Source organism: Lethenteron reissneri, chromosome 25 (assembly GCF_015708825.2).
Source record: "Lethenteron reissneri isolate LAM-NWPU_2019-01 chromosome 25, ASM1570882v1, whole genome shotgun sequence".
Lineage (NCBI taxonomy): Eukaryota > Metazoa > Chordata > Hyperoartia > Petromyzontiformes > Petromyzontidae > Lethenteron > Lethenteron reissneri.
Window position 1 is genome coordinate 4813937 of NC_083803.1, and position 19786 is coordinate 4833722.

General features: G+C 54.4%; 1 protein-coding gene across 6 annotated transcripts in view; it reads left to right on the forward strand.

The window, feature by feature from the left end:
- Positions 1-19495, forward strand: part of LOC133347068 (signal-induced proliferation-associated 1-like protein 2) — a 104464-nt gene extending 84969 nt beyond the window's left edge. For 3 of the 6 annotated variants that reach the window (XM_061558975.1, XM_061558977.1, XM_061558976.1), the window contains exons 15-23: positions 1682-2097; positions 3419-3598; positions 6024-6177; positions 7759-7984; positions 8588-8719; positions 9845-9871; positions 12812-12929; positions 15288-15369; positions 16279-19495. In XM_061558975.1, coding sequence (XP_061414959.1) covers positions 1682-2097; positions 3419-3598; positions 6024-6177; positions 7759-7984; positions 8588-8719; positions 9845-9871; positions 12812-12929; positions 15288-15369; positions 16279-16422 — 1479 coding nt within the window. In that variant the 3' untranslated portion in view covers positions 16423-19495. The remainder of the gene's footprint in view (positions 1-1681; positions 2098-3418; positions 3599-6023; positions 6178-7758; positions 7985-8587; positions 8720-9844; positions 9872-12811; positions 12930-15287; positions 15370-16278) is intronic. The other 3 variants (XM_061558979.1, XM_061558978.1, XM_061558980.1) reach the window with 3 other exon arrangements.
- The last annotated feature ends 291 nt before the right edge of the window (positions 19496-19786 follow it).

Below are 19786 nucleotides of genomic sequence, written 5' to 3' on the forward strand. Positions count from 1 at the left end.
CGACAAGTCGGCTTTACTCCCGAGAGAATAGAGCTGCTTTGTCGCGAGGTTGATTGCAAAAACAAAAGCGATTGCGTGCGCGTTCCAGGACGGTTCCCGCAGCACCGTGGCCGTACGACGCATCTCCTCCCCAGTGAGATGGACATCTCGGTAACTCGAGCCCGTTCTGGGGCCCGTCCTGACAATGTTTCAAAACACTCTGGCCCGCGCGAGCTTCGGGTATCTCCCTCGTTACTGCTCCTCCGACTACGGCAATGCCGGCACGACGGCGATGTGCCAGGACGGATGGGCTAATATTGAGACTCACCTGCCCTTGATATTTAATACTTTGGAAAACAAGTTTTCCTCCTTTTTAATCAACTAGAGACGAGTGGAGCGTGTGCGCAAGAGTAGGCGGCGGGGTCGTCCGTCGTCGCGTTTGAGTTGCTGCGTGCGGAGCGCGTTATCTGTCCCTGGCCGTGGCAGCGGCGCAGCTACCCGCATAGCGGTGCAGCCCTTGAGTGCAACGTTTGCCCCCACCCCTCACCCCCCCACCCCCCCACCCCCCCACCCCCCACCCCCCCACCCCCCACCCCCCCACCCCCACCCCCCCCCTCTTGCGGCCTCCACTGCAGGCTCCGTGTCGCGTTTGTCGTTGGGATTAAACTTGGCGACAGCCATCAAGTGCAGTACACCTCACGAACCGTGCCGCACGGATAAGACTAAACGACGGATCGCGTGCCAGAGCCCGTAATGAGCTATTGCAACTTTGCTGTGTGAATCCTGCCCCTTCGTATGTCATATTACCACAGTGCCACAAATAACATTTATGTTACAAAAATATTTATTTTTTACTAAATAATAGTTGGGGGTGACCAGTTAGACATCCTTCCCATCGTCGTTTAAATTTCGCTTGCGATGAGATCTTTCTCTCTCTCTCGAGTGCCACCGTTTGCACAGAGCTGCTCTAAGTGGATTGCGGTTCAGTCTGATCGTGTCAGGGACGGTAGCGCTGACGAGGCATCTGGCAGGGTGGTGAATTATACATGGGCAGCAGAGATGCGGAATTGGTGTGTGCAGGTGCCAGAGACCTGTGGGTCCGGAGAGAGGGGTTACACGGGGGGGGGGGGAAGGTAGCCCCATGCTCAAATGCATTTCTAAATTGAATTGCAGCACTGAACCCACATGGCACGTGCGGTGCCATTTAAAGTGGCAACTTTTGCGCTTGAGCGAACACACGGCTTGTAAGCAATTCACACAAAATTTGGCAGTGGAGCCGCGACGATATTGTAAGTTTTTTAATGCGCGTCTGTGAATCGCTTTGAGTTCGTAGACATGTGACGGTGGTTGCGATCGGGGTTAAAAATTATCAATGCAAGAGTCGTTTAACCAGGCTCAGTTGGTGAGCGCGTTGTCCGTGTCGCTGAGACCAGAGCAGCATCCAACAACATCCGGCTCGCCACCGCCAGGAGAGCAATTTGTAAATTGTGAGATTTTTTTAACTAAAGTGTTTTGCTTATTTGGCTGGTTTTACCTAAACTGAAAATGCGGAGGATTATTTTAAATCTACTTTTTACCTTGAAATTTGACGCACGCGTGCACCGTCGCCCTTGACGGCCAGCGGCAAGCACCGCAGGCGTCGATTCGGTGCCGGCACCGGCGACGTGACCCACGATGCCGCCCCGGCCACGCCTGTCCGCAGGCCGTGGAGCACCGCTACTCCAGCCACTCGAGCAGCAACACGCTGTCCAGTACGGGCTCCAGCTGCGCCAGCGACGACCGCTGGTTTCACCCGAGCGACGGCGCCCCCTCGGACCGGGACGCGGCCTCCGGCGGCGGCGGCGGCGGTGGCGCCGTGGCGGTCTCCATCACTTCCCAGCAGCTGACGGCGCCGGGAACGTCCACGGACAGCGGCATCGACACGGCGACGCCGCGCGGCACGCCGCTCGCCTCGGGCCACGCTTCGGCCCGCGCCGCCCGGGGGGACGGGAGCGGTGCCCACAGGGCGGCCGGGGAACGCGCGCACAGGGGGGGCGGTCGCGACGACAGAGGGACCGCGCGGTCACACGGCAGCCCACTGCATTCTGGGAGTCCCTCCAACATTCCTTCCCAGTCCAGGTACGAGGCCGCGTCCCTCCTCCTCCCCTCCACTGCTCCCAATCGACTTTGGCTGCACTTTTTGTTTGAGTTTTGTCGTCTTTGTTCATTGTCAACAAATCAAAGGAAGATATTTTTCTTTTTTACCCCGGACTTGGAATGTAGTTGTAAATAATGACTCGCACTTAATGCTGAAAAGATTTAAGTATTTGCACGCGTACACAAGATATAGAGTTAGCACGTGATATTGTGACCATGCTATTCACCGTCTAGTACTTAAGCGTGTACAGGATTCTCATTGTGCTGCTGTCTCTGCCGTCTTCGTCAGATTTTCAGAAGTTCTCAACCTCTTATCTTCATCCAGAATGTTCCACGCCTTGGGAAACGTAGAATTCGTTCGGTAAATCAGCGCGCCGATGCAGTTCATAGCAGCGCGGTCATGATGGTGCTTGGACACATTGCATCATGGGAGAGGTCACAAGGAAGCCAGGGTTGGCTTCCTTTCCAGACACCGCAATCGACCACCACCAGCGCTTGCGCCTGCGTTTCACTCGCGCGTATTCTCTCCCCGTGCAATTGTCTCGGTTGCTTTTCGTACCAATTTTGCGTGCAACCGGACCTTATAGGCAAGATCTTTTTCCATTTAATGGTTTGAAAACACAGACACCGCAGCTAAGCGTGTGATTGAAAGGGAAACTCCGTGCAGTTTCTCTGTAACGATGCGATTGGCACAGAAGTACCTTGAGCTCCATTTGTGAACTCCGGCGGGGCAGCCATTGGGTACAACCTGGCCAGGTGAGACTTGGGCTTGCGCTCGCTTTCCCTGCAACGTGTGTGCGGCACAACAGCGGTGCGCGACTGGCGACGTGCCGTTGGGACGGCAAGCGCTGCTGCTGATTCTTTCTTGCAGCGGCACAAACTATCGTCTCCCCATGCCGGCACAGATGAGGCGCCGCTTGCGTTCCCATACGTGCGGTTACGCGGAGGCGATAAATCGGCTCGGGTCCACAGGGTGGCTTCTGGTGGGGGTGACGCTGGGTGTCTGCCAGGTGGGGCTCCCTCTTGAAGCAGAGCCGCCACCTGGTTTATTCCAGGAATGCCCTGCTGCATGCTGCCCGTCGGGCTCACTGGGAGCTGTTGCCATGCTTCATCATGGGGCTTCACAAATGACGCGCTTGTGTCTCAAAACACTGACCGTACAGCCTGCATCGCACACTTGCTGATTCTTTTAAACACGTGTTGATTATTTTCCTGATTGACCAATTCCGAGTGGCTTGTCTCATCCCCCCACCCCCACTCACCGCCCACGCCCCCTGACCCCCGCCCTTGTCGCGCACTGCAGTAGCTCGCGGCATGCCGGCAGCAGCCCTGGCACGCGCGCTCGCAGCAAGAGCTCCCTGGGCGAGGAGGGCCGGGGCGTTGGGGGCGTGGGCCCCCCCTTCTACCCGCGCCAGGGTGCCAGTGGGAGCTACCTGAGGGGGTGGAAAAAGCCCGAGAGCCCCAACAGCAGCGAGAACCGCAGGTACCGTAACACAGAGCCAAAGACGGGACGTACGCGTGCGGTGCGTGCGTGGGCGATCGCACGGTGGGTTCCGGAATTGCAAGAACCCGGGGCATTATAATGACTATTTAATGACATGTATTATGTTGTAATGTCATAGGGAGGTTATTTGCCTTCGTGTCTGTTCGATCGCACAAGATGTGCTCTTCGCAGCCGAACGTAAAGTACGTTCACGTAGAGAGGGAGCTAGTTAGAGAGGGAGCGAGGGAGCGAGGGAGAGAGTGAGAGAGGGAGAGAGGGAGATGTAGGTGTGCACGGAGTTCGTTTGTCTCTCGGCGCGGGGACAGCGACGATGGAGGAGGCGCTAGGGCCGGGTAATTTCGAGCCCCGTGCCCGAGCACATCGCGTTCCGCCTGCGATGATGGATGGTGTCAGCGTGGTGCGACTGTTGGGCCATTCATCATTTTAAATTGGATATTCATCAAGTAAATGGAGTGCACAGCTGCGGGGGAAGCGCGTGTGCTACTCTACGCAGGCGTTTTGACGCCATCGGCCTCGCCACCGTTTTTGTCGGAGCATCTCGGTAACGACGCTGCCGGTAACGTTATGATATTAATAACCGCGCTACGCATATCCACACCAAACAAATAACAGGCCGAGTAAAAATATTATCGCAGATTCTTTTCCGTCACTTAGAAGGAAGGAAGATATTGGAATGTTTGCTCCCAATGCATTATTTGGGGTGCAACTTAGCATAAATTAGAGTTGAAATTTATCCCGTGGGTCTCCATATTTCTTCTGAATAAGGCAGGGACGTGCAGTCAGGGAAGGCAGGGGAGGCAGAGCCTCGCCCGTCATACTGAAAATAGCTGTTACGCAAAGTCTAAAATAATCAAATTAATATTCAGATCTTTCCACTGATCTGTGTTATAAATGTAATTTGCAATCATTTTTATAGTAAAAATCGCCAAATCGACGGAGCTCCGCTGCAAAGACAGGGAGAGAGGAGAGGTGAGGCAGCGACGAGCTCCGCCTCCCCTCTGATTGTGCAACCCCTCAGTAACTGGATGGAGCGCGGGCAATAAGCGCGGGCCCCTTACTATGTCTCTGTATGTCACCAATGTAATGATTAAATTAGTCACCAATGTAATGATTACATTGGTGACATATTTTGGCAATAAAAATGATTGGAATCGTACAGAAATTACATTTATAGCACAGATCAGTGGAAAAAATCTTAATTTTTTTCGTAACAGCTATTTCCATTGGAGTATTAGAGGTGAGGCTCTGCCTCCCCTGCCTCCCCTGACCGCACGTCCCTGGAATAAGGTCGGGGGCCTCTTGAGAATTAGAAATCTGCTCGCGATACTGCCATCCAGTGTTGACCTCGTCGCCTCGCAGGCTGTTGTGAGCTTCACCCAGAATGAACGGCACGCCATCCACACCACCCCACCCCTACAGCTGGGCACTACATGCGTGTGCACTACATGTGCGTGTGCACTACATGCATGTGCACTACATGTGCGTGTGCTCTACATGTGCGTGTGCACTACATGTGCGTGTGCACTACAGGCGTGTGCACTACATGTGTGTGCACTACATGCGTGTGCACTACATGCGTGTGCACTACATGCGTGTGCACTACATGCATGTGCCGCCACTATGGTAAAGTACCAGCAGCTCCTGTTACGAACTCCGCCTGGAATGATTCACACCCCTGGAGATTCAATGAATGGTCGCAATTCAGGGTCCTGATTCGATTCAATAGTCGACTCGTATCTTACTCGTTTGTGCCGCCGCGTTCATCTTGTCCGTGCCGTATGTGTACCCGAGTTCGTTGCTCTGGGTTGTTCTTTCTCTCCGTCCCAAGGTATATTGGCAAATAGCGCGTAGCTCTCAAGTGAGGTATCTTTTTCCAAACGCGATTCGAGACGCACATTGCGAGCGAAAGAATCCACTCGCTCAGTGAACCGATGAATCATCTTACGCCTGGTAAGTGCGTATCGACCTCAAAACCTTTCATCACCTCCTCTGGCGGTCCTCGTTCAGTGCTGCTGTGTGGAGTTCACAGCCACGTGAACCGCTGTGCGATGAGGTCATGGCAGGTCGGGGCGGAGAGTCTGGTGTGTGTCTCGCTCCTCCGAGCTTTACGTCCGCTCCCACGCGCCCACGCCCCAGCCACGGGATAATAAAAAATTTTCGGCGGCTCGTGGGGTAATTGGTCACGAGGCAACGCACGACCCCATTAGCGCATTAGGTCGGCGCGTGTGCGGGGCGTGGGAGAGGGGGGGGGGGGCGCACGTGTGTGTGTGCGTGCGTGCACGCACACACAATGGGTTTAACGCGTTGCGCCGCGAAACTGACCTCTCCCCCCCCCCCGCTTGGTTCACGCGCCGGTCGGAGGTCGCCGTATTGCAATTTTGAAATGTCACGGTGTGTGCGCCAGGCGTCTGGGCAGCGACGTCAGCGACACCGTCTCGTGGGCGAGGCAGCGCGCCACCGCCACCGCGCGATCGCTGCGCAAAGCCGAGGCGGAGGCGGCGTCAGACGGGATCCCGGAGTTGATGTCGCCCCACGGCAGGATGCACGTTCGGGATGAGGTCCGTCACCCGTCCCCACTCCTACGGCTGCTCTTGGCTTGTTGGTCCACATTCGCGTGTGTGCGTGCTTGTGTGCGTGGATGAGCGTGTGTCTGTGTGCGTGCGATCGTGGTTTGCGTGTCTGCCGTATGTTGAATTTCTTTTGCACCGTACGTAGCCAGCCGTGCTAATCAGAGATGTTGCGTTCGTAGTGATTGTGTGTTCATAATGACTACGTGTTTCCAGTGACTGTCAGCAGTCACTGCGTTTCCGCAATAGGGAAACACAAAAAAAAACACATTCGTAGGTTTTAATGGATCGATGTTTTCCGAGACTCTGCAGCGCAAACATTTCCAAGCCGCTTTCTTAGAGCCTGGTCATCATTTGTTCAAATTAACACCGCGGAGAAAACGCACGGAGCTCAATTCGTCCTCGGAGCCACTCGGCAGTGTTTACTTGTGTCCATTACCACGCGGCTAATGTGGCTCAAGGAAGAAAGGGATAACATAATGCCGTGCCCTTGAGCCAATATTGAAGAATTTGGAGTGGCGACGCAGCACACACACATACAAACAAAGAGGCCCTGTATAGCCTGTAACAGACTGTTGGGGCCAAGTGCTGTTAGCGAGCACCTAATGCAGACCGGAACGGCACACGAGGGGGGGGGTGGGTGGCCAGGACGACCACCGGCCACATTTGTCTCCCGAGTTGAGGCTGAGTTGACCTAGGGGAGGCCCAGGATCAGTTCAGATAATCGTTCACTGGTGTTGGTCGTGAACAGGAATCGAACTCGGGTCGCCTGGTTCGTAACACAGCGCGCTAACCGCTGCTCCACCACTCCCCAATACACACACACCTCTGATTAGCACGGTTGGTTATGTAAGGTGTGGAAGAAATTCAACATACGTAGACGCACGCTCACACACACTGGATCTCCAGGCTCGATTCCCTTGCCCTGTGAGATTCCACAGACACTGGAGGAATCTCCCTGCAGCCTCTATTCACAAATTGGACACGATTCAAGCGCTCCTGAGATATGATGAATGGTTCCGAGATGTGGGTCACCGTTGAGATTCGCGAATCGATTCTCTCCTTGTCTCATTTGTACTCTCTCACCTTCACCGTCCTTCTCATTTCCATCGTCTGTCTCACGTTCCATCTCATTAAATCGCCAGCCTAAAAATAACATTTGCATGTCATCTCTGCCCACCTCTAACTAATCAATTCTCGCGCACACGATTGGATGCGCGCATATCATGACCACAATTAGAGATTTTAGTCTGATGAACCGAAGAATATTTGCCGAGTACCAGCAGGCCGCGCCAGCGGCAGCAGCACATTGTCCTTCCCCCACACCCCCGATTAGCACGGTTGGCTACGTGCGGCGCGGAAGAAGTTGAACGTGCGGACGTACGTGACACTTTGACCCAGAGGCACAGAGCGCGTGGAACGCGGCCGCATCGCATCAAGGCGCGCCAGAGCGGCATTCGTCGAGACGCGACGCCTGACCGACATCGGTTGGTTTCCGCGCCTTCCCTAACCACCCCCCCCCCACCGCTGTCCCCCGCCACCCACCCCCACTCCCTCCTGCTGCGCGTGCAGCTGTCGCTGGAGCAGACCCCGGCGCTGGCCCGCAGGCGGCTGCAGCGGACGCACTCGGACGAGAGCCTGTGCCGGCGTGACGGCTGCGTGGGTGGCGCGCGCGACTCGCTCCTCGAGCAAGCGGCGCCCGCGGGCGACTACCTCCTGCCGCCGGGGTTCCCCGCCGGCCACGCGCCGCCGCCCTCCCACGCCGTGCTGCCCGCTTGCCGCATGTCGGGCCTCTCCGGTACGGATGCCCCCCCCCCCCCCCCCCCACGGCTCGTGCCCGTTACGCCGCGTGCCACGCTCCGTGCGTCGATGCCGCTTGCCACGCAACGTGAACCGCGCGCCGGGCGACTTGTGTCTTGTGCCGTGCAATACCTCGCCTTGTGCCGCTGCGAACTCGGGGACCCGAGTTCGATTCGCACTCGCGGCCATTGCCAGCGACAGCGATTATCTGAAATGGTCCTGGGCCTCCCCTAGGTAGATTCAGCCTAAAATTTGTACCTGATGCGGTGTGTAAACATCGCCACTGGGGAGACAAAGGTGGACCGGGCGTGGTGCTGGCCACCCACCCCCTCGTGTGCCGTCCCGGCCTTCATAGGTGCCTCGCTAACAGCACTTGCCCCAGCATTCTGTTAAGGCTACACGGGGGAACTTTGTCCTGTGTACCATGCTGTGCACCACGCGCCACATGCCATCGTGCGCCGTGCCACACGCCGCGTGACCACGTTGTCGACCTGCGCCGCTCGCCGTCAATACGCGTCGCATCTCGCGTCCCGCTTGCACCTCGCCCCGTCGCCGACGGTAATCCCCGCGTGCCCCCCCCCCTGCTTGCGTGCCGCCGCAGTGGACTCGTCGGGCTCGGAGGAGTCGCTGCCGCGTCTGGCCGTGCGCGACGTGGAGGAGCTGCTGCCGCTGCCCGACGCGGCCGCGGGCCTCGAGTGGGCGACGCTGGTGGACGCTGCGCGCGCCTTCGAAGGTGAGCGCCGCCCGTGGCGGGCTCGCTCTCGCCGCCCGCACGCGGCCACGGCTTCGTGGGGGGGGAGGGTGGGACACGTTCGAGACGTCCGGTGTGGCGGCGGCGTCCAGACGCCCCGGCCAACTGTGTGCATCTCATATACTTCATACGTGCGATCGAATGCAGCAAAAAGCAATAGTTTACAGTGTATTTCGTCCGTATGATAAAAATAATAGTTCACAGCCATTGATCCGTCCACCTCTGGAAGAAGGCCTCCCCACTCCATCCCGGTTGTTTAACCATACTTCACCTCGTCGGTCAGTGTGGGTTTGTGAAGAGGCGAGAGGCCCAGGAGCGATTCGGATATCGCTTGCCGCCAGATTCGTATCGCAAAGCGATCACCACTGCGCCACAGCTTCCGCTCGCCCACGCTTACCGTGTTTATAAATATTCAGAATAGCCCCTGTCATAGGAATGTCGAATATATACTATTGGCTCGGGGCCGCCTATGCGGACGGATGACATTCATTGCCGACAGCATTCCAACGCTCTTTCGAGCCTCAAGAGACGCTAAAAATATCTGCAGTCCCCGTGTGCACGCGCACATTTAATGTATTTCACATGCGCACACTCGCAGGGTATATTTTGTTACTTCATTAGCAGTTTCACCATTTGGCACTGTACACGCATGCTGCAGAGCACGGCACCGCGTATATCGAACGCGTAAGAAGTTTCGCATGTTGCATCCATGTCAAGGTTCGTTAGTGAACCGCAGTGGCGAAGTAATTTTGGACAGCCCTCAAAAATTCAAAGCACACCTGAAATTAAAATAAACTGCTACGGGACCTATTTCGCCGGAGACGTGTTGCGTGCTCTGAAAAAATCCCCGGCCCCGTTCGATTCGTTTTTTCATTTGAACGGCGAGTCGCAGCGGTGCGCGGCGAAGTTTCTAAGTATCGGGAGATGAAACCGATTGGCTGACATTTCTGGAGCGCGAGCGAGCAAGTTCCCGCACGGGACCCGTTGGCGCCCGGTGCAGGCGGCGGTGGCGGTGCCAGCTCATTAGAGTTGCACTCGCTCCACCGCCGCCAATGGGGCCGTCAAAAACGAGAAACGTCTCATTTGTGATTTTTTTTTTCTTCGTAGAACTCTCTTACACTCTCTTCGTGGAAGGTAATTGCTGCTGGTGTGGTGTTTTTTTTTGTCCGTGCTGCTAATTGGTCGCGAGCTGACCCTTGGCATGGCTCTCCGAGCGAGTGGATAAAATGCATGACCCATGGGTGACGGCCGCACGCTCGTCCGTTCTCATTACCGCCGTGCCGTGCCGTGCCGTGCCGCTAAGCGAGGTGTCCTCGTTAAGCGCCGCGTAATTACTCGCCCAGCTAGCGTAGCCCGGAACCCGGGGTTCATCGTGAAGGCGCGTGGGTTTGGTGTGGGGGGGGGTGTGTGTGTGTGGGGTGCGCGGTGTGGGTGCGGAGCGCGTCGGATGCACGCCGAGCGGAACGGAGTGTTGCAGGTGTGTGACCCCTGCAGTTCTGCGGATTGGGAATGAAACAAAAGAGCAGCATGAAGTGTCACAGGAGGGGGGGAATATCGATTACGCATCTGCACGAGGCAAGGACGCCTTGAAGGACGATTGATCCGGTGCGTGCCTGTGCGCGCAAGTCACCGTGCGAGTCATCAACCCCCGCCGCCCCCACTAAAGAGTGTGCACCTTCAAGGCTGCCCGAGACGGCCCTCGGCGAGCAAGCAGTCCTCCGGTAAACCTGCGCTGGCACAGAGCGGCATTGCCCAGCCAATGTTCCGGGGTAAAGGAACCGAGGGCAGGTCGCTCCTTATGTTGGGAAAAACACATTTATTGAGGTGACCATGTGACCACAAAGTGTGGAGGTGATGGTCTGGCAGAGGTCGCAAACGGGTTTTGATTCCTTACCCGTACCCGTACCCGGCCGCACCAGGGGCGCAAATGGGTACCCGTACTCGTACCCGGCCGGGTACGGGTATCGGGTAGGGTACGGGTATCGGGTACCCGATTGCGACCTCTGTGGTCTGGGCAGTCCTGGCCAATGCACACGACCCGAGTGCCACTCGTGCAGGGACACATTCTTAACCCCTCTGTCGTGCGGTGTAGACATAGGGCAGCACTTCCCAAACGCCAATCCTCGCGAGCCATCACGGGACACCTTCCGTTTTAACTAATGTAACGCCATTCATATTAAAATAAAGTCGCTCGCTCTTACACGTTGACTGATGGCCGCTAAAGAGGCCCAATGTGATCGCGCGAGTGGCGGTGAATTTGATTCGCCGTTGTTTACGTCACGTGGGACGTGTTTTTAGCAATCGTCAGGCACGTGGAGTGTACTACAACTTAATCGGTATTTTAAAAGTAGGTAAATTGGTAGATGTGGAAAAAGGCTTTCCACTTCGAGTTGCGAAGATTGGGGTTTGGGAAGCCGCCCCCCCTGGCGTAGGTAATTCCGATCGTGCTCGTGCTGACCTGCCGTTGCCGTCGCGGTTGCCGTGGCTGCCACCGTGTCGCGGCCTCTGCCTTTTTTTTTTTTTACCCCCTCCCGACTACGGCGCCCGCGCGCTGCGTGTGTCCCCCGTAGGCATAGACGTGATGAGCGTCTCCTCCAGCGGTGGCAGCGCGAGCAGTGAGATAGGTGACCCGTCGACCCCCAATTCCCTCGCACAATGACAGATGCCGATCTCATCTGAAGTGCTTTTCCGTTTGAAATACTTTGAGCTATTTTTTTTCTCTCTCTCTGGCTCTCCGGAGCCTTCTGTGGCTGACGTGTCACGTACTTGCGTTGCCCGTAGCCTGCTGTGCTGTGCTGTTGGTAGTTCGTTTTTCCTCCCTCCCCCTCTTTCTGTGTTTTGAATCGCCCTTGAAATTCTGTGAACTCTCAAACTCTCAGGAGGGTGGTGGTGGGGGGTGGGGGACCTTGTGTGCGGCGGACGTTTGTATCTTGTGTTTCTCCGATTGCGTGACTCACTCTTCTCGGCCTGGGCTGTGGAACGTGAGACGACTTCGCGCGCAACCGCAATAACATTTGTTTCGCGTTCCCTTGCCTACGGTTTTATTACGGTCTCGCGTCTTGCCCGTCGTCTGTGTATTAAAAAAAGAAAATCGGGTTTCGCGACTCGCAATACCTTCGAATCGTCAGTTTTTTACGACTTGCATTTTAGATGAATGTGAATGTCACGGACCCAATTTAAGACCAATCTAACGACAACACCTACGGCAACGGGCCATCGGCTCGCTCGCCGATAACGAACTCCGGTCATCAACCCCATGGCCCTCTCACATTCTCCGCTCGCCTAAACAACCCGTGTGTTTGCTGTGCACTGGAAGAAGAAAAAAAAGTGCAAATGTAAATAAGGATTTGGGCAATTAAATGCGTTTGTCAGTGCTTGTCACAGGAAAGCTTATTATTGCAGCAGCTGTTTATTAAATGTACATCTTTAAGACATTCTGCCAGTCAGTAACTCGCTGTTTGATTAATTGCCCAAGTCTTATTTTCATTTTCACCGCGATTTTCTCTCTCTCTCTCTCTGGTTAATACATTAAAATTGCATGCTGCCTAAGAACTGTCATGTTCGATGAATGCAGGGAGTGGGGGGTTTAGGCGCACGAGGAAGGGGCGGTAGCGGGGGGGGGGGCTGATGCTAAGCAGGGCTACAATGCTTCCCATTGTGCGCGTCTTCTCCGCGGCACGGAGAGGCGCGGCATTCCTCCCCCCTGCACGGCCGGTCAATACCCGCGCGCCGTGTGAACCGGTGGCAGTGATGCCACGGGGGGGGGGGGGGGTTAATTTTGCTTTGAGAGGTTTCGTTGAAAGGTCAAGAGTTGCGCAAGCGACCGAGCGCGGATGATCGCATCGGCCACGCTTTAAGCCGACATTCCGCTCCTCCGGAAAAATCCTGTTTAGCCGGTCAGCTGGGTGGAATTGGATTCCCCATTCCCACCTAGCACCTGGGTCGTCTTCCGTCCCCACTAGCCGGGGTGCACCACACGAGTGCTTAGGTGAACGGTGTGTGGCTTCTTCTCGGTGTCGTCGATTGCCCACGTTTGACCCCCCCACCCGCCCGTTCTCCTTGCCCGCTCTGCAGACCAGCGGGTGACGAGCGTGCTGGGGGGGATGCTCGATGTGGACGACATGGGCTGCATTGCCGAGCTGGCGGAGGGCGACCAGGCAGACGTCCACCTTCCCTCGGCGTCGCTCGTGGGGTGAGCAGCCCCGTGGCTCGGTCCCGTAAATACGTCCGTCCGTCCAGTCCACCCGTCCGTCCATTTGTCTGTCCGTCTGTCCCAACGGCTTGTCCGTGCGTCCGTTCATCCGTTCATTTAAAGCACTGGAAATTCAGAGTTGTGTCGCTCAGTCACGGGGCTGCTAAGTCACCGATTTGTCGAGCGTCACGTGACCCAGGACCTTCCGTTCAAATCTCAGCCACGCTTAAAACGCGTCCGGTGCGGCGCGTAGCTGTTCATGCATCGTCTTCGGTGAAGTAATTTATGTGCGATTATCTTCATCGCATTTCTACCATTACCCAAATAATTGCAATCGCATGTGTCGACACCCTGCTTTGCATTTTAGTGTTTGCACATCACTGTCGTCAACTTCTATTCCTAAGGCTATCCTCACTTTGCACTATCGCTGGCGAACATTTACACGTTGTCTCGTCCGCTAACACCATTTTAGGTGCTGCATTACATTAGCGCTCGCGTGTGAGTGTGTGCGTGCGTGTGCACGCGTGTGGACAATGCACGCACAGGGAAGCCGTTTACTTGTGGTGGTATTTTGGTCTCGATGCATATTTTAATTCAAATTAACGAACAGAGGTCACGACCTGGGGTCTGGTGACCTTAAATTCCCCTGCCTGGCTGCTCTGTAAAGGGTCGAGGTCGAGGCGGCTTTTACTGTGGACGTGACGAGGACCCCACCTGCAGGATCTCTGCTACAGCAGAGGCCTTCACTGCTGCCTCGGCAATGCCTTTTCTGCTGGGCAGTATTGCAAACGAGACCTATTTTACAACGCAAAAACATCTCTCTGCTAAACTTGCAAGGAATTGCGTTTTAAACCGGCCCGCTTATGACGGATGAGTTCTATGGTTAGGGGGCTAAAGACTGGGTGGCTCTCGAATAGGATTCGATTAAATGTGCTTTTAGAATGAGCCGTTGAACTCGCAGACACAGGGAATGGGAAGTTTGTCGTTTGAATTAACTTGTCGGCGCAGTGGCGTAACTCAGATGAATAGAGGCTCTCGGTCATTTTAAAGGGGACGTTTCCCATTTTCAACACAAACTTTTTCCACAGAGTGCGACTCTAAAAGAGCCATCCTTCAAACGGAAATGAAAGCGATGAGAATCCCACGAGAGACGCACTTCCGTGGAGGCTATTGAGGCACGCGATCAGTTCCCCTTCAAACTGTTCCACTTGTGTTTTAGTCAACCATCTCCGCACGGTGCTAAACCATCTGCCAGCCCTCCCCCCCCCCCTCCTCGCTGAAGGCCACACCGCACAGGAGCTGTCAGCCCCTCCGGTTTGTTTTACGATCTGTGGGGACGAGGGGTGGAAGCTTCGGTCGGGGCAGTGGAGGCAGGAAGTACTTAAATCCTACGGACCTGTGGAACTTCTACTCACGAGGGGGTGGTGTCTGTTGGCTAACTACCGATAAACCGGTGGGCGGTGCTTATTCATGACTCTTCGCGTCCAGCTTCTCCAGTGTGGTCTGTGAGATGAGCGCCGTGGTGGGGGTGGAACAAAAATGAACTCGACGCAAAGACAAAAATGTAACGCGGCAACGTGAGAAACATTGGTGGTGGCCATAATCGGGGTGGGGGGGGGGGGAATAAACATTCGCCGATGTTACGATTCAGGCTCTGTAGTGCGCCCCTGATGTTTGGCAGACGCCTAGAGTTTTAAGTTTCATTTGAAGGACGTGACGCCGAGGGGTTTTTGGCATTTTAACCCTTTTTCAGAGTGGCCCAGAATCTCACAAAAAATAGTCGTCCCAGGTTGAAAGTACATTCGGACTGAAATGGTCTGTTTATTGTACACATCTTCAGACGAGGGAGCTAACGGGAAGAAAGCAATATATTAAAATAAGCATTGCTAGGCCGTGTATCACATTAGATTCCACAGCACTTTGATTTGAAATGTTTTTTCGGCTCCAGTTCTGCTCGGCACGCTCTCCTTTTAAAATCCGAAACCGCGGCATTGCCTTCGGACGTAACGCCACTCGACAAAATTGCGTAAATGTGTTCTCGGGTTTAATGCAACATTTTATTCTCTTTCCTGCGTCATTACACACGGTCATTATTCAAAACCAGGCGTAGCAAGGTCGCGTAGAACTACCTGAAATAAAATTAGCTCCGATTACTGCCACAGCGTAATTACATTTCGCAGATTCATGCAGTTTTAATCGCATTCGCAGGCCGTGTGCGGTGCTGTCAGATGCACAAACACGTGGTAATTGTGCGCGCGTTATGCCCAGGGCATTGTACAAGGCCACGGCCTAGGGCCAAGCAGTGCGTGGTGATTAATGGGATCGTCGCAAACGCATCGTTATTTTTATTTTTTTCAGGGATGACTCTCCTAAATCTCTCACCGTTAAAGTCGGCCAGCTGGAGAGCATCTTAAAGCAGCTTCAGGAAGACCTCCAGAAGGTTTGTCAGAGAATGTTGGCACCTGTTTGCGCGACACTGACGCGACGCTAGAATGGGGTTAAATTTGTCGAGTCCCACGACACTGTGCAAGAACGGGCGTCCAATACCAAGTGAGCGATGGGGACAGGCAGATAGGACACTTTGATTTTGAACCCGTTGAGAGCCTACTGAGACAACAAGCCTCACTTTTAAGGGAGACCTGGGTTACTCAAGCAACAGCGTGGATTAAAAGCAAATTGTGCAAGGGGAAAAAAAACTATCGAATGTTAAATATCGTAAACAAAACACTTGTGATTCAAGCAAAACATCAGGCACTGAAACATTTGTAACACTGCAGTGGAGGGGAAGAGGATAGTCCAACGCCAGTAACGATTACCTGAACCGGTCCTGAGCCTCCCCTAGGTCGACTCAACCTCAAACGAGTAAAGAAAGTCGGCCAGGTGTGGTGCTGGCCTTTATAGAGGTGCTCACCAACAGCACTTGCCCCTAAAGTGTGTTCAGGCTAGACGGGGAGGGTCTTTGTTGAATACCGAACACATGAGAGAGAGAGAGAGAGAGGTTGTGTTATGAGAAGAACTTATTAAAAGTAAACACAGTCGCGCTGATTTATTTTTCCACACAGTGACTTATAACCCCCACGGTTGAATGTGATACACAAATGTGGGGCAATGAAAGAAAAAAGTTTCTGCATAGTCCAGCCGCGTCTTTCTCGGCGTCTCGGTCTGGATGAATGTTTCATTCCTGTAGACGCGCGTAAATCCTCTCGTCGCCTTGCTCGGTCACCTCCCCGCCCGTCGGTTCTCGTGAGCTGTGAGCGGTTCGGTGGGGGGCTGCCCCCCCCAACGCGCGACGCTCTCCGTGTTTTCACCCGACACGTGCGCCGCCGGCCGTCGCCGGCGTGTTCCGTAGGAGAAGACGGACAAGGCTGCGCTGCAGGCCGAGCTGGAGGACCTGAGGGAGGACAACGTGCGCCTGCAGCAGGAGTCGCAGACGGCGGCCACGCAGCTGCGCAAGTTCACCGAGTGGTTCTTCAACGCCATCGACAAGAAATGAAGACGCCGCACCTTCGAGACTGAGCGCCACGGGGACCCAGGCGGCTTGCGTTTTCGTCGCGTACGTTTCCGCACTCTGTAGGCCGCGACGGAGCCTTGTTCCGTTGGGCGCGAGGATGAATTCCTGTCATGACTGGACGTCACCACCTGTCTCTACTGTAGTAGCTACCGCTGCCGATGTTGCTGCTGCTGCTGCTGTCGCTGGGACGTGAGGCCGCTTGGAAATGGAGGAGTTTCACGAATAGTCCGAGGCTCCACGACGCCGCTTTTTTTCCCGAACTTACGGCACAGATCTGATGGGGGCTCGTGACTTTCGGCAGCACCCACCCCTGCGATGCGTCCATGAGACTGCCAACTCGTATTCGCCGTTTCGTGAAGGAGACCGTCTTGGCAAATGCGTGGACACAACAGGCCCGTATTAGCCCCAGCTTGCGGAGGTGTACAGTGTTTGGCATTTGGTCTCTTGCGTCGATCTGAATTCACTATCAGGGTATCGTGCTTAGAGTTAGCTGTGTTACGTACATGAAGTGGTTTTTCCAGGGGCCTGAATGTGGCTCGGGCAATAGTGTGTGATGCGAAAACGATTTGAAGTAATTTGCTCAATTCCTGAGGAGATTTAACTGTACAGTATTTTAAATTGGCGACACGCAAAGTGTTGCCAACGTGTGATTTCCGCTGTCTCATTTGATGTCCATATCTGCTCTATTTTAAGCCCGTAATCTAGACTCAGGCATGTGTGCATGAAGAGGCTGTAAGGAGCCTTCATGCACCCGCGTTGAATCGTCCCATTCGCACGTTTTTGTGTTAAATGCACTCGTATTTATTTTCGAGCGCGGTGCGCCGCTGTGGATGAGAATATCGAGATTATGCCTTAATCGTAGGCACAGTGGGTGTGTTATTGAAGTCGAGTCCTTCGGAGGCCTGAAGCACACAATTCCGACGCTTGCCTAACAGACAAACAAATTGTGCCTCTGAATTCCCATGTTCTCTGGTGGAAACCCCCCCCCCCCCCCAGTTAAAAAAGATATATATTAATAACGACAAAAAATAAATAAGTGGTGAGTTCAAATGGCCATAGCCTCGGGAAGGCTGATGGCCCAACAAGGACTTTATTCTTGCCTTTGTTTCCGTAGCCTGCGGGCCAGCGAGGACTTGAATGGTGATGGCGTCGTGCCAGTGAAACTGCTGCATTAGATAGCGTGGCTTGGCGCTGTGGGCCGAGCGTGTGCCGGAGCGTGTGCCGGAGCACGGCGTCCGGCAAGCAGTCCCCGTCCCCCCCCCCCCCCCCCCCCCGGTGGAATTCGTGCGAGTCTTTGGGTGGGGTGCGGAGATCTGGGCGCTCTGGGCGCACGGTGGAGACGGGTGGGTTTGATTGATCGAGAGTGGGACAATCGATTTATTTTTTTATTTTTACCTTTTTGGCATTACAATCAGAACTATGATTAACTAGAACCAAAAGAGCAACACGTGCTGATTGGTGTGTTCCTGTAATGGCAAGTCCCCGGATGGCTTTCTTTCTGGAGAAGTGCTGGTTTGTGCTGTGCTTGTTCTCAAACGGAGATTTCCTTTGTAGTGTTTTATATATATACTGTATACATATACCGTTGAAGTTAAACATCGTGGGGATCGGTTAACCAGTGTTCAATTTTATCGTACGGTTCCTTTTAAACCAAATGGCATGTATCGTTTAACTCCAGAATGCAGAATAATAATAATAAAAAACCACCAACTTCAATAACCTCCCATAATAACAACAACAATCTCTGACAGAATGCTTTTTAACGTCAGCTTGAAACAGAGTTGCCTTGAGCTGGGCCCGCCCGTTGCGGCGACGCCGCACTGCCATCGGGGAAGGCGCTCCGCGTGGCTCTGACCCTCGACCGGATTGTGGCCTCTGCGACCGCGGACGCAGCGACCGCGGGCTCAGTGATCTCACGGTCGCTACGACCGTGAGATCACTGGCGCAGTGATCGCGTGCTCGCGGGCGCAGTGATCACAGGCCCAGTGATCGCACGGTCGCTACGACCACCCGATCACTGGGCCCGCGGTCGCTGCGACCTTGGGCCCAGTGATCGTGTGCTCGCGGGCGCAGCGACGTCACGGGCCCAGTGATCGCCCGAGTGCGGGCCCAGTGACCGCGCGAGTTGCCCGCCGCTCGACTCTGCCGGCGCTCGCTGAGTGTTTGGCGCCGCACTGCGCGGCCGCTGCGGACCCACCCGAGGCGACAACTTGGCTCTTTAATTTAAAAGCGTATTGCGAAACAATTGTTTTTAAACTAAAAAAAAGGTAATTTTATTCTTTATTACATACTATATAGATACAGAATGTTTTTTTGTTGTTGTTTGTTGTAATGAAGAAATCTGTTCAACTTGAATTACCAGCTCCCGGTTGTAACATCAAACCACAGCGTGCCAGGGGCACGCGTGAAGCTCATCCACCATTCTCCTTAATTATTGTCTTATATTCGTGCAATAGCAGCCCATGGGCACGCGCCCGCACATGGGGAGACTAATTAAAGCAGCAGTAGAGTCGGAATCGGGCTGACTTGTTTGTGCATTTAGTGACGTGTGGGTGGCCCTTGTTTGGCCTTGTGCAAGACGTGTGGTGGTCGTTCATATGCACTATTCAGCAGGTTCCTATGCTGTATATTTTGTACTTGGTGTTAGGTTGGGTTGGGTTTTTTTTCTTTTCACACATGGCGTCTGCGCGTAAGAGAAGTGTTTTTTTGTTTTAGTGATGTCCGTCTGCAACATTCTGTTTCGTCCGAGGAGCCGAGCGTACGATGACATTAGTGCGACGAGTCTCGCGTCATCCCTGGCGCTCCGGGGGCCGGGTCCCAGCCCCTGGTGGTGGGGGGGTCGCACGTCTCTGACCTCGTCACTGTCAACTCGTTTGCAAGTTGTGTCATTTCATTTTTAATTTGCCTACGAACATTGGTGATTTTTCGTTTTGTTTCCGTTAATTACTGTATTCGAACGTAGTATAAAACGTGTAATGATTTCACAGTTTTAACATTGCCAGAAGATGGTCCAATTTTTGGATTTGCATAATAATAAACATTGTTATACAGTAAAGTGTGTTTGCGGTTGTCGGTGGTGATCGATGATTGGGATGATCATGATGAAGGCGAGTGATGTGATGGGCTTTTCCGTGTGGTCTGGTCGCATCTCCGCACCCTTAGCCATCCCGCCTCGGGCACAAGAGCTCTGGGACTTGAGGATCCACCACACACAGCTTCCACTCCACCACCACACAGCTTCCACTCCACCACCACACAGCTTCCACTCGACCACTCAGCTTCCACCACTCAGCTTCCACTCGATCATACAGTCGTTGTTGAAGAATTGCTCTGCACGCGGTTGCTG